Source organism: Elephantulus edwardii, unplaced genomic scaffold, assembly GCF_000299155.1.
Source record: "Elephantulus edwardii isolate Elephantulus edwardi_28Jun2011 unplaced genomic scaffold, EleEdw1.0 scaffold00109, whole genome shotgun sequence".
Lineage (NCBI taxonomy): Eukaryota > Metazoa > Chordata > Mammalia > Macroscelidea > Macroscelididae > Elephantulus > Elephantulus edwardii.
The window spans coordinates 6,505,227-6,519,904 of NW_006399859.1; the positions used below are offsets into that span (position 1 = coordinate 6,505,227).

Sequence of the window (14,678 nt, forward strand, 5' to 3'; positions counted from 1 at the left end):
TTTCTCCACAACCTCGCCAGCATTTGTTGCTTGCTGTTCTGTTAAATTTTGCTATTTTGACTGGGGTGAGATGATATCTCATAGTTGTTTTAAAGTGGCTAGAATTTTGAAGCTCAGTGTCACATACTTTGTGCACGTGGACAGGAGAGACCTGTCCTTGGAGAAAGACATCATGCTTGGAAAGATGGAAGGATAATGCATGTCAGGAAGACTCCAGATGTGCTGGATTGATACAGTGACTAGGGCAATGGGTGTTAGTGTGTCAGAATTAGTGAGACTGGCTCAAGACAGGGCAAGGTTCAGAGCTGCTGTACATAGTGTTGTAGGCGACTCGACTTCAAACAACCACTATTTTATATGAAATTCTTTGACCAAATCACCCACTATCGATTATGCAAGTTCGGGAAAGGCACTGAGGATGAGAAGAAGGTTCGCAGCTGGGAAAGGCTGAGAGACTCCTCAGTTCAGCGTCCTGGGGTTAGAATTCCTGACCATTCTGGGCTGAGGGTACCACTAATGATCTGAGGCACCATCCTCTATTTACACTGTCCTACTCCGTCAAGATTTTGCAGACACCCACATGCAAGCCGGGCTCAAAGATCAGCCCATCTAAGACTAAGGCTTGATCTTCTCCGAAGCTCACTTTCTGCCCCATCAAATGCAATAGAATATCTGCTCTTTTAATTCCCATGGACTGTTGTTGGACTTCAAAGAGAAAGGAAAAGTGTGAAGGAGGCTTGTGCTAGGATGAGGGTAATGCACCTGTATGGAATCATTACTAAAAATAAACGAAACATCACTGGAAGAGGGAAAGTGGTAGAACTCCCTAGCAACAGGAGGGCGGGGGTGGGCGCTCGAGTGCAGCAAGCAGGGAAGGGAGATCGGGAGGCGGCTGTTTAGCGCTCTTAGCCTGTTTCGTGGTGGTCTGGCATTGCGTCCTGGCTCCAGTGACTTCATAAGCACTGTCATCCCGTAGGGCCATTGCCACCACCTGCCTGCGGTGCTCTGATAGACCGTTCCTGGCCGGCCTCTTCCCTCGCCTCCGCCTCCCTCCCGGTCCTGGCCCCGCCCCGCCCCGCGCTGGCCCCGCCCCACTCCTGCCCCTCCCGGAAGCGCCGGCGGAGCGATCCCGCATGGCGCGCAAGCTCTGCGCCCCAGAGGCCGCCCCCGCCGCGCTCTTCGCTTGGGTGCGTGACTCCGCCCCCGGTCCGTGGCTCCTCTTGCTGAGGGTCGCGGGGCCCACTGGGTGCTCGGGACCCCTCCGTGACCAAGACTGAGGCCAAGGAAGCCGACGTCCCCTCGGTCTCTGGGCTGAAGGATTCTGGGCGGGGAGCTGAGGCTGAGAAGGTCGGGAGGAAAGGGGCTGTCATCGTGTTTTAGGAACCTACCAGCTGGTGGGGTCTGGACTGGAGGGGCTGAAGTGCAGCGGGAAGAGCTGCTTTCAGGGCTGATCGTCTGGTTCCGCGAGACCCCCAGGCCGGGACAGCCTCTGGGAGGGACAGCGTGGAGGGCTCGTGGAGGCGGATCGCCGGTCCCAGAGCCCGGTGGGAGCCACCTGTGCTCGCCATCCTCCCATCGTCTGGATGAAAAGGCCTTTCCCCAGCCCCGACCCAGCCTGCGGGGAGCATCTTGTGGATGTGAGGCGTGTGAGGCCTGGCCTTGCACACGCGGAGACCTTACGTATTTGCTGATAGAATGCTGTGAATATGTAGAATTTGCTAATGTCAGTCTCTGTGAATTGAAAGTGAGCATCATAAGGGCAGAGAACTGTTCATGTGTTATTACCGTGTGGTGTCTAGCACATTGTAAGTGCTCAGTAAGTACTTGTTGATGAATGAATGAATGAATGAATGCATACTGTGTGCCCGGACATGACCTGATCTTTTGGAAAAGAAGAAGCATGAGACTTTCCAGAAAGGGAGTAACACCTATATTGCTGGTAACATTAGTGTTTATTGGGTAATCAAAAAGATAATTAGTAGTACAAGAGAGCACTTGTTGAATGTAAAGCTGCAGATTGGCAGAAGGATGGGTTGTATGGAGTCAGAGGCAGCATGAGAGTCTGAGTCTATCTGAGGTCAGTTGAGTTGGGGTTTTATTATGTACCAGTGAGGACAAGCAAATCCTGCCTCTGGGTTTTCCAAGGTGGCATACTATGTGTAGAGATAGAGGAAATATCTGACAGAAAAAGCCCTTAAGATAATTCCTTGTCTGGACTCAAACTGAAATTTTGTTCAACCACAATGGGCCTTCGATTCTTGATGTTGTGTGCTCCCTCCTCTGTGGGAAGCGAATTTACCTTTGTGTGTGTATGTGTATGTAGTATGGTGTATCTAAAATGTTATAAGAGAGGGAGGCAAATATATCTGTTATAAGTTGTATTACAGGTTCCTTAAATTTGGATTTTGGGCTTGTGGCAGCATTGCAGAAATTGGGTGAATCTGGATTGCTGGTATCTCACTTCTTTTCCCTCTTCCCCTAATATTTGTTGATTCAGACTCACAGTGACCCTGTAGAACAGACTAGAACTCTCTTAGGGGATTTCCAAAGCTGAAATCTTTATGAGAGAAGATTACTAAATCTTCTCCCTTAGTTGGCAAGTTCATTTCCTCAGTAGCTGAGCACTTAACCATTGCACCACCAGGGCGCCTTTCGAGATCATTAGCAACCTGTGAATTGTTAATGGGGCAACCCCTGAGATCTCAAGGCTGCTGGAGGACTAGTAAAATTTTGTGCTTTTTATACCCTGTATTCTTCACTGTGCAGTGGGCTTTCATTTGATCTTCTTAAGATGGGCAGTCATGGAATGTTAAGTTTATTCACCCTATAAATAAATATACATGTGCTTTCTCTAGAGGAGAATAGTTCAAGGTGCAGGAGAAATAGCAGTGGGCAAAACAAGGTTCCTTTCTTTGTGGAGTTTACTTTCCATTGGGGGAAGAGACGCAGACGAGTTAACAAATGAATCATATCACGTAGTAATAAGAGCTATGAAAATAAGGCAGAAAGACAGGACAAAGTGGTTAGTGTGTTATTTTAGGTAGGGTCATACACTTGTTGGTAGCTTCTTGCCAGATAAGCTCTAGGCTAGTTCACTTGTATGTATATCCTTTTCCCACCTTAGAGTGTGGTTAATGAAAGGAGCTAGACGTTTGATCTGCTGTCTGCCAGATGACTGTGGAAAAGTTACTGAATGTCTCTGAGCCTTGATTTCTTCATGTATGAAGTGGGAATGATAAATGTTCATCTGCCAGGTGGTTGTGAGGATATAATGACAACATCTAGTATACTGGGACATACTCAGTGACTAGTAGCTAATACTGTCCTCTGGGAGCCTCTGGGCTCTGTGCCTCTGCCATGGCTTGCTCTCCCAGACTGGTTTGTGAAATACCTGTAGGGATGCACGTGACAAAATTTTATATATAGGGCTTTTATACTTTTAAATCACTTCCCCTCTGGTGCCTTAAAAGACAAACACATTTTAAAGGTTTTTCTTCTTTAGGAAACAACAGCCAGGAACAGAGAACCTCTGTGGCAACATTTGAGACTCAGAATTATATAGGTTTTAGGAAGATAATGCATTGTCTATATATTATGGAGCCCCTCCAAGGTCTGGGATAGTAGCTCATGACAAAACGGTTATATTTCTGCAACAAAAAGTATAAATACTATAAATGGCCATTTATCAGGACAGTTTTGGGTTTTAAGGATGCTTTGTATTTAGCATTGAAGATAAGGGATTGTAGATCTGCAGGGACTCTTGTTAAAACATCAGAAATCTTTGAATAGGCAATATATTACCTTTCTAAAATTTGTAAAATTCTGAATCTTAAATATATCTGGCCACAGGGCTTCAAATTAGAGATTGTGGGCTTATAGCAAATAAACAATAATAGCTGTATTGCTGATTGAGAACACTGTATTTGGGAAGACCTTTAGAGATCATTGCCAGCCTCTTTCAGTGTATAGATAACGAAACAGTGAAGTGCCCTGCTTAACGGCACAGTTTTTGGCTTGTGTTGATTATAGAAAGTCTTTACCAGTTCTCTCAATGAGGGTTTGGGGAGAAGGGTCAAGATCTGGTTCTGGTGTATTTGTGTGCCCTTTCCCCTCCACCCCCCGACTATATTCCTATGGGTCGGACATTGGAAGGGTCATGGAGGAGTGTCACTGGAGAAGTGGTGGATGCTATGTTCTCACAAGGACTACATAGTGTTCTGGAGATGGGACCAGTGTATAGCATGGATTAAATATAACATTCTTTAAAGAATGTTCTTGCTGTTCGCCGTTGTAATCAGTTCTTACTTTTAGTGACCCTATAGGAGCTCTGGTGGCCTAATGGCAAGAAACTGCACTGCAATCCAGAAGGCATACAGTTTGAGGCCACCAGCTGCTTGGCGGGAGAAGTTTGGACAGTCTCCTCCCGTGTGATTAACTGCCTCTGAAAACCCACAGGAGGGTCAGCTATGGGTCGGTTCCGACTCTGCGGTACACAACAACAGCATAGGGCAGAGTAGATCCTATAGGCTTCATAGAGTTTCCTAGGTTGTAATCTACCAGAGCAGATCACTTCGTGCTTTTTAAGGTGAAGAGCTAGTTTGAACCACTGACCTTTTGATTAGCAGCAGAGCACTTAAGCATTGCAGAATCTCATTTGTTACAGGCTTCAAAAGTATGTCAGGGTGAGGAATATCAGGATGAGTAAGAAAACATTGACTGTTGTGGGTCCCTTTCTCATTCACCTTTGGTTTATTTTGTCTGCTAGGGTGCAAATAGCCATGGACAGCTCGGCCTGGGCCATAAGGAGGATGTGCTTTTGCCCCAGCGGCTGAATGATTTTTGTGACCCTGGGTGTGTCCAGAGGATCACAGGAGGAGGAGGTCACTCTGCAGTTGTCACAGGTGACTTCTTTCAGGAGTAGATCTCTACTAATTTTCTTATTTAGATCTTTCCCCTATATTGTTGCGTTACCGTCTTTCAGTCATTTGTATTTTAAATTCTAGTTACAATAATTTTTTTCTTTAGGGGTGTGTGAAAGAACCATCCTGCCATCAGAGAATTTTTGGTTGTCTGAACTGCATTAGAGATCTTCTAGAGAATCCTCCCTCATACAAATGAGGTTCAGAGAGGAAAACTGCTTGTTTATGGATCGTGAGGCAGATTAGTAGCAGAATTACAACACATATTTTCCCCCAGCACATATTGCTATTTAAAGGAGTCTGGATAGTGCAGTGTTTAAACACTTGGCTGCTAAGCAAAAGGTTCATGGTTAGAACCTACTCACTCACTCCTGAGAAGAAGAACTAGTTCTGTTTGTATACAGTCTAGAAAACCCCTAACGAGTCAAGGGCACCTAACATCAGTAACAGTCGCTATTTAACTTTCACACTGTTGTGTATGTGTTGTGGAGTCATTTGTGACTCAGAAACACCCTTTGCACAATACCTGTAAACCCTGTCCTGTCCTGAGCTAGTCTTACTGTGTCCACCACACCAGTCCTCACACCCCAGCTACTGTGTTAATCCATCTCATCCGAGGTCTTCCTCTTCTGCATTGTCCCTCCACCCTTCCAAGCTTGATGTCCTTCTCTAAGGACTGGTCCCTCCTGGAAGCATGCCCATGGTACGTGAGAGACAGCTTTGAAATCCTTGCCTCCAATGAGCAACCTGTCCAGGACAAACCTGGTGAGCTCTAAAATGAAAATGTTTAGGTTCACATCCTGGTTCTGTGTTTTATTAGGTGTGTGCCCTTTTATAAGTTACTTAGTCTCTCTGTTCTACACTTTCTTCATCTATAACATGGGAATAATAATGGTAGGTGAAGAGACTTAATGAGTTAACAGTGCTATTTTATGGCATTTGTGGGCCGTTTTCTCCCAAAGAAATATTAAAAATTGTATTTCCTAACTGTATTGGTATAAAGGTGAATATAAGCCAGGCTGGATCTGTTAATCTATATTCACTACTATTCACATTATTTTAAAAGAAATGAAAACATTTTTGTGGAACCCTAAAAGTATTGTGCGCTGTGGACACTGTCTGTAAAGATAAGTTAGCCTTGTACTTAAAGCTCTTAGAATGGTAGCTGGCACATTCTATACATTCTAAATGACTCCTGTTAGAGTAGATGCTTATTTGATGATTAATTGACTACCAGGACTTAGTCTTTCCATTTAGATATTAGATTTGAGTCTTCTGGCCCTGTGCCATTTAGTTCTAGGGCATATTAACATATCCAACTTACCATCTTGCATGGGGAAAACAGTTTTGGCTTATGATTCTAAATGAGAGTGACGTCTTTTGCTAACTTCGGGAATTATCATTTTCTCTGTGCATGTTATCACCAAGCCCTTTATGTTTTGCAGCTGGAGGAGATCTTTTTGTTTGTGGCCTGAATAAAGATGGGCAACTGGGACTTGGTCACACAGAGGAAGTTCTGTATTTTACCCCTTGCACGTCCCTCCTTGGCTGTCCTGTCCAACAGGTTGCCTGTGGCTGGGATTTTACCATTATACTCACAGGTGAGTTTATACCCAAATAAGGATCTGAAAGCTTTGAGTGAAAAGAAAATGATGGTGATTAAAGACTAAGTGAATGCCTCTTTATGTTTAAATACACACATACCCAAATGATCTCTCTGATTGTCAAGGAAAATTATGACATGTTTTTTGTAAGGAGACTTTTAATAGTTAAGGAAGTTAGGCTGGAGAACTATTGCTGGAGATTGGGGAGTGGATTACAACACCTTTGGTGGGGCTTCTTGCCCCAAAAGTTCGCCATAGCCATGTGCCTTTCTCAGCTGGGCAGTAGAGCTAACTAAGGGTTACTTGGAAATGTGGTTAAGTATGAGGATATTAGAGGTTGCCACAGTAGTGATGGCAGCTTTTTCCCCAGTGAAGGATTATTTTTTTGTTAATTTTTTTTAAATTATATTTTGTGTGTATATTGTCAAATCAGATCTGACTGGTATAGGAGATGATTGCCCCTCCTCCGGCAGAGCCTCTGGTGGATTTGAACTGCATACCTCTGGGATTGCAGTACAGCTTCTTGCCACTAGGCCACCAGAGCTCCCAAAGGATTGTTTTTTAATTATACCCATTCTTTACTTGTGACTCCCTCTCTGTCCAATAGTAAAAAAAAAATCTATTGTTCAATAGTTAAAACCTGCCATTTTTAAGTGGACTAATGATGCCCTTCTGGTGCTATAAAACACGAAGGTATGAGGCAAAAATAATGCTGGCATTGATGGTTAAGGATAAGTGACAGTTTTGGGCCATGATTTCAGTGGATGAGGAGTTATCTTTTGGTGAAATTTGACAGTTGTTAATAATGTAATTTGATAGTTATGCAATGGTGTGTTCATCCTCCATTTTGTGATCTGAAGTGCTCATTCCCTTTTTTCATAATGCCTGTTTTCACATATTTTGACCAGTTATTTGCAACCCAATATGCCAGTAAATGAGGCTTGGGTATAAGATATTAGACAGAACCCTTTGGTTTTTGTGAAACCAGACGGCTGATAGGATATAGAAGAATGTGGTCAAAGAATTAATAGAATAATGCTTTGCGAGTTGTTAGGAACCCATGGCAGTAGTTACCCTGTCAGCTGCCTTTTCCCTTGAATCAGTTTTAGCTTCTCTGCCTGGCCTCACCCTGTCCTGCTGGCCATTCTATATAAAGGACCATCTATGTTTTCTGATCAGGCTGCCTCCTGGTTAGAGTTCTCTGGCAAGGGCATCATTTGATCATCTTATTCCCTTGCTTCTAACCTGTTTGGTTTCTTCTCTCTCTCAAATTCCAAGCTTTGTAGCACAGAGCTTTCTAGCACCATGAAATGGCTATGCAAATTCTTACAACTCTTATACATTTATTTGTGCTCTTCTCTCGGTTTGGAATGACCTTCTTGTCTGTGTGGTGAACTCCTCTTTAAAATCCTCTTCAAGTGTCACTGTCTCTCTTCTGTGAAGGTGTTCTATAAGGAATGTCAAATTTGATAATAATTATTAGAATCTAAAGAACAGCTATCATTTATGAAGCACTTATTATGGGCTTGCACTGAGGCAGTAGAGAGTCTGTAGAGAGCACTCTCTTTCCTGCCTGCTTTTAGAACGAATTGTTAGACAGATTCATTGCCTTGGAGATCAAATGGAAGACTTTTTATGGATAATGATTAAATTGAAAGATAAGTTAATTGTGAAGCTAGTGGTTCTGCTAACACTGCGCTAATCCAAACTCCCCACCCAAACTCTCAGCCTTCCCCTCTGGGGAGATCCTTCCTGTGTCAGCCCTGATCCCCTGCTCTGTAGAGTTAGATCCAGCATGAGAATGGAGGAAGGTGCCAAGCCTCTTAGATCTCCTGTTCCTTACTCAAAATGTGCCAGGTGATTATATTACTCCTCATCTCCTAGAAGGCTTAAAGTATGAGGAAGAACAAGGAGAAAGACCAATAAATGGAAACATTTCAGGAATAAATGTCCTCCAATCTCAACACTAGGCACTATGATAAGTGTTTTATAGAGGATATGTTTTGAATGCTGTGAAATATAGGGCCCTTACCACCTTCTCTTACTTCTTTTGCACCTTTTGTCTTTATGCAATTACTTACTGACCACAGATTACATTGCCTCATAGATTTGCAATTTAAGTAATTGTATTTTGCAGAAAGTGGTCAAGTTTTATCCTGTGGATCCAACTTGTTTGGCCAATTAGGAATTCCTCATGGGCCTCGAAGATGTGTGGTTCCCCAAACCATTGAGGTAAGGATAAAACCCATAAAAATTCATTGCCATTGGATTGATTCTCATTGATAGTGTTCCAAGTCAAAGCAGAAAACTGCCTTATAGGGTTTTCAAGACAGTAAATCTTTATGGAAGCAAACTGCCCATCTTCCTCCTATGAAGACTGATGAATTTAAACCAATGACCTTTCAGTTAGCAGCAAAAGTGCGAGCATTTTGATAGTTGACTCTGGATAATTTTTCAGATGAATGAAATTTTATTTATTTATTTATTTAAACAGAATTTTAGAGCTGTGATTGTGTTTTCTAGCTGGGTTTAAAAGAGGTCGTGGCACTAGAGACATTATTGCCAGTGTGAGATGGATCTTGGCAGAAAGCAAAGAATACCAGAGAAATGTCTATCTGTGTTTCATTGACTGTGCAAGGGCATTTGACTGTGTGGATCACAACAAATTGTGGCTAACCTTGAGGAAAATGGGAATCCCAGAATACTTGATTGTGCTGATGGCGAAACATATGCTTGGACCAGGAAATAGTCTTCAAAATAGAGCAGGGAAACACTGCATTGTTCAAAATCAGGAAAGAGTACATCAGAGATGCATCCTGTCTCCATACCTTTTCAATCTGTATGCAGAACAGATTATTTTGGAAGCAGGGCTCTATGAGGAATGTAGCATCAGGATTGGAGGAAGACTCATCAACAACCTACGTTACGCAGATGACACAACCTTGCTTGTTGAAACTCAAGAGGACCTGAAGCACTTGCTTCAGTCAAGGACTATAGTCTTCAATATGGAGTGAAGTTCAATATCATGAAGACAAAGATTCTCACCACTGAGCCAATTGGCAGCACCATGATAGATGGAGAAGAGATTGACATTGTTGACAGTTACAGCTTGCTAGGCTCCACCAGCAGTCAAATAAAAGACGAATTGCGGGAGGGATTGCATAAGAATAAAATTTTTTTTTTTTTTTACTTTTCAAGAAGAGTGAATGGGGGTGGGGGGGGGAGAGGACAGGGAGAAAAGTGCAACAATGAATGACCCGAAGTTTCTGTAAACTTTCATTAAAATTAATTTTTTTTTAAGAAAAAGACGATTTGCATAGGGAAAATCTGCCATGTGTGACCTCTTCAGAGTACTGAAAAGCGACGATGTCAGTCTAGAGACCAGGGTACACCTAATCCAGGCCATGGCCTTTGTAATTACTTGGTATGCTTCAGAGAGTTAGACAATGACTAAGGATGACAGAAGAAGATTTGATACCTTTGAATTATGGTGCTGGAGAAGAATCTTGAACATACCATGGACTGCCAAGAAAACAAATAGGTCTGTCTTAGGGTGAAACCAAGTTTCTCCTTGGAGGCTATGATTTTGAAGCTCTGTCTCACATACTCTGGGCACTTGGCCAGGAGAAACTGGTCCTTGGAGAAGGACATCAGACATCATGCTTGGAAGGGTGGAGGGACAGCGCAGGAGAGGAAGACCCCAGATAAGACGCGTTGATACAGTAACTAGGGCAATAGGGGTTGGTGTGTCAGAATTAGTGAAACTGGCTCAGGACAGGGCAGGGTTCAGAGCTGCTGTATATAGGGTTGCTATTGGTTGCAGGCGACTCAATGGCCACAACAGCAACAACAACAACAACAACTACAACCACCACCAACAACAACTACAACCACCCTTCTCCAGACTAAAGGACTTAGTCTCAGAAACCAATGAGTTAGGAGAATTTGAGTTGAAAACTTCAGGTCTTTCTGGGAAAAAGTGGCTTGGAAGTTCGATGTTGTGAAGTAGCTCTTAGAAAATTCCATTAATTCTCATATTTTTTTTTTAATGTACCGCTAATCTATTTTTTTTTTAAAGAATAAGGGTTGGGCAGATCATGACACCCAGGCATCCCACAAAGTAGGCGGCTCACCATAGGGGCAACCTTTACCCGCTCAAAAATTCTTCTCACATTAGCAGAGAGGATCCTGTCATCACCCAGGATCATTATTTTCCTTACTGATAAGTTTAAGGCATCTTCATACTTATGTAACATTTTTGTGCAGTGTTGTTGTTATGTGCCATCAAGTCAGAACTGACTCCTAGTAGCAGATTTTCAGAGGCTGTATGTCATGCAGGAGGAGATTGCTTATCTTTCTTCCTGAGAGAACTGGTGAATTTGAACTGCAGGTCTTTGGGTTGGCAGCACAGCTCCTTACCACTAGGCCCACTACAGCTCTTTTTTTTAAAATTTATTATTAATTTCAGTTAAAGTTTACAGAGACTTTGGATTTCCATTCATTCATTGTTGCACCACCACAGCTCTTTTTAAGCAGTAGAATAATTAATTTCATAAAAGCACTAAAGACATTTTTACAATTCTAAATTAGTAATAATGAGAATTCTGCTAGAAACTAGCCCAGATCAAAATAACTTGCCTAATGACACGAAGTCTTGCAAATGGCGCAAGTCAATGCTGCTTAGTGGTAATATAATGTCAGCCAGAGATGCAGTTAGAATTTTTCTAGTAGCACTCATCTAGAAAATAAAAATAAAATTTAAATAGGTGAAATTAATTTTCTAATAACAGCTTTTTTTTTTAAAAGGATAATACTTCTTTATTGTTTTTTTTTTTAAATTTTATTATTTTTTGTGTATGTACCATCAAATCAGATCTGCCTGGTACTGGAGGAGATTGTCCCTCCTTCTCCAGCAGAGCATCTGGTGGATTTGAACTGCATACCTCTGAGATAAGTAACAGCTTTATTGAGATATATTTCACATACATAAAATTCATTCTTACAAAGTATACAGTCCCATAGTTTTTACTATATTTCCAGAAATTTGGGGCCATCACTACTCATCTGTCATATTCTTACTCAGAGAGTGCATACATCATACATTTTGCCAACCGCATGACATTTTCCACGCTGTGCTATGGTAGTTAAATGTGCTCTCTAACCCTTGACAACCTCTAATCTATTTTCTGTGTCTCTGGATTTGCTTATTCTGGACATTTCTTATAAAAGCAATCATATAGGATACTGTGGCCCTGTCATCAAACAAGCACAGTAAAACCCCATGAAGGCTATACTTGATGCATTTACAGTCACTTTAAAATAGAGAGATTGGCCAAGTAGAGCATATTTAGAAGATGGTTAGGGAATTTGAAACCATGAGGGTGATGGTCATCATGAGGGTGATGGCTGATGTTTTTGGGAATGTTTGGCCTAAGGAAAAACTATGCATTAGTTATGTATTTATCTGTAACAGATTATCCCAAAATGTAGTGCCTTAAAATAGCAGACATTTATTATAGAGCACAGCTCTTGAGGGTCAGGAATCTAGGAGCAGCTTAGATGCTGTCTCATGAGCGTGTAGTCAGCACACATTTCTCTGGAAGGCTCAACTCAACTGGAAGATCCACTTTCCAGCTCTCTCTCATGGTATTAGCAGGAGGCTCAGTACCTTGTCTGTGTGACTCTCTGTAGAACTCTTCAGACATGGCAGCTGGCTTCTGCCAGATGACAGTGGCCACACGGGCAGCCTCGGTGCTTTTTGTCACCTTGTCTCTCTGTCACACGCCCTCATTGTACTCACTGGACATGAGTCACTCCGTCCAGTACACTTGTAATGGGGGTTGGGATAGGTTGGACTACCTATATTGAGTGGAAATGTATAAAATAATTTGAAGCTGTATTTTTAAAACTATCATAAGCTGTCTTGAAGAAAACTTGACAACTATCTTCAAATACTGGGAAGCATTGTTGGAAGCTACACACAGAGTGCCTCCACCAAGGAGATAAATGAAACTGTGCAAAGATGAAACAGACACTTGGGAAGGTGGTGAGCCTGGCAAGGTGTGTGTAACAGGAGCTAGGTGTTTGGCAGTGGTTGAATGACCAACCACTTGGTAAGGTGTTGGGGAGAGATTTTAGCATTAGATGGAGATTTAATGAGACCAGGGTTTGAAAAACTACAACCCTTGGTAAATAAAATTGTATTGGAACAAAGCCAGACCATTCATTTGTGTATGTCTGGGCTGCTTATAGGCTACCGTGACAGGGTTGAGTAGTTGTGACAGATACCGTATGGCCTACAAAGTTGAAAACATGTACATTCTGGCCATGTGCCGAAAATGTTTGCCAGCCCAGACCTGAATGATCTCAGGGTTCCCTCCTGCCCTGACAAGCATTGTTGATATGGTATTATAGTTATGATTTTTAAAAAGATCAGATGTTTAGAGATCTATATCGACATGCACAATCAATACCCTTGGCACCAGTATTCAGAAAAGAAAAAGATGAGTTGCTTTGTGAAAGTCTGCCATCAGGGACCTCTCCAGAGTGTTAAAGAGCAACATTGTCAGTCTAAAGACTAAAGTCTTAGAGACTAAAGTGCACTCGATCCAGGCCATGGTCTTCTCAGTTGCTTGTTGTGCATCTGAGAACTGGATAGTGACTAAGGATGACAGAAGAGGAATCAATGTCTTTGAGTTGTGGTGGCAGAGAAAGGTATTGAACATACTGTGGGACCACCAAGAGAACAAACAGGTCTGTCCCAGTGAGGGTGAAACCAGGTTGCTTGTTGGAGGTGAAGCTCATGGGAGATGAAGCTTCATTTCACGTACTTTGGACATGTTGCCAAGGGGGACCATGCTTGGAGAAGGACATAATGCTTGGATGGGTGGAGGGCAAGCACAGGGGAAGAAAAACCTGAAAGAGATAGATTGACACAGTGACTGTGACAGTGGGACATGTGTGTCTGAGGTGGTGAGGTTGGCTCAGGAGAGAGCAAAATTCAGAGTTATTGTCCATCATCAGGTCACTATGAACTGTAGTCCACTCAATGGCACATAATATGTTTATAGATGTAAAAGCCCCTTTAAAACCCTTTACATAAATCAGACACATAATGGGGACCATACTACGTTGCATTTGGGTCTAAATAATACATTTCTGTGGATGGATAACTCTGAGGTGTAAATTCTCCATTTCTTGACAGCTCCTGAGAGAAAAGGTTGTATGTATTGCTGCTGGACTGAGACACGCGTTAGCTGCTACAGGTGATCATTTTACTTTTGTTTCCTAAATAGGTGTGTAATCAGGAGAGACTAAGCTTCAGGAGAAAAAGCTTTAAGGAGAAATACCTTAAAATGCCCTGTTGTTAGGGAGCTCTGGTGGCCTTGTGTCAAGAAGCTGCACTGCAATCCCAGAGATGCATGGTTTGAATCCACCAGATGCTGTACTGGAGAAGGAGGGACAATCTCACCTGTACCAGTCAGATCTGATTTGATGGTACATGCACAAAAAATAATAAAATAAAATATTAAGAAGAGTCCTGTTGTACAATGTAAATAAAAGATTGTATAAAACACAGTGTATATGAATGAAATATCATCTAAAGAAATTATATTAAAACCTATTAAAAAAAATAAAAAGACACTGATACGTGGGGGGAAAAAAGTCCTGCTGTGTTGTAATACTGATTTAAAAGGAGGACATAAGGCAGAAATGGATGAAAACTCAAGGAGGGAATAAACAAATTTTCCCTTGCTCTTTATTATGATCTAGAATGGAGCTTTGGTGGCCTCATGGTGAGAAGCTGTGCCACAATCTCAAAGGCACAAGGTTCAAATCCACCAGCTACTCTACAGGAGAAGGATGGGCAGTCCCCTCTCAAGTAATTTACTGTCTTTGAAACCCCCCTGGAGGGCCAGCTATGGGTCAGTTTTGACTTGATGACACACAACAGCAACAGGCATAGTGCTAGGTTCTCTCGATTTCATGGCCCTGTTACTCCTCACAGCCACGCTCTGACAGTGTTGGGGTCAGAGTTTGGAGAGAGCTAGATTCCAAGGCCCACCTTCTTTGCCGGGAACTATGCTGCATTTCTGATGAACCTTGACCGACCTACCTACCTACCTTCCTTCTTTCCTTCCTTCCTTCCTTCCCT

At 42.5% G+C, this 14,678-nt stretch overlaps 1 protein-coding gene across 1 annotated transcript in view; it reads left to right on the forward strand.

Annotated features, from left to right (window-relative positions):
* The first annotated feature begins 1,121 nt into the window (after window positions 1-1,121).
* SERGEF (secretion regulating guanine nucleotide exchange factor) overlaps window positions 1,122-14,678 on the forward strand; it is a 204,905-nt gene continuing 191,348 nt past the window's right edge. The window contains exons 1-5 of the mRNA XM_006892031.1: window positions 1,122-1,187; window positions 4,766-4,901; window positions 6,365-6,520; window positions 8,661-8,755; window positions 13,728-13,788. Of these exons, the coding sequence (XP_006892093.1) occupies window positions 1,134-1,187; window positions 4,766-4,901; window positions 6,365-6,520; window positions 8,661-8,755; window positions 13,728-13,788 (502 nt within the window). The 5' untranslated portion in view covers window positions 1,122-1,133. The remainder of the gene's footprint in view (window positions 1,188-4,765; window positions 4,902-6,364; window positions 6,521-8,660; window positions 8,756-13,727; window positions 13,789-14,678) is intronic.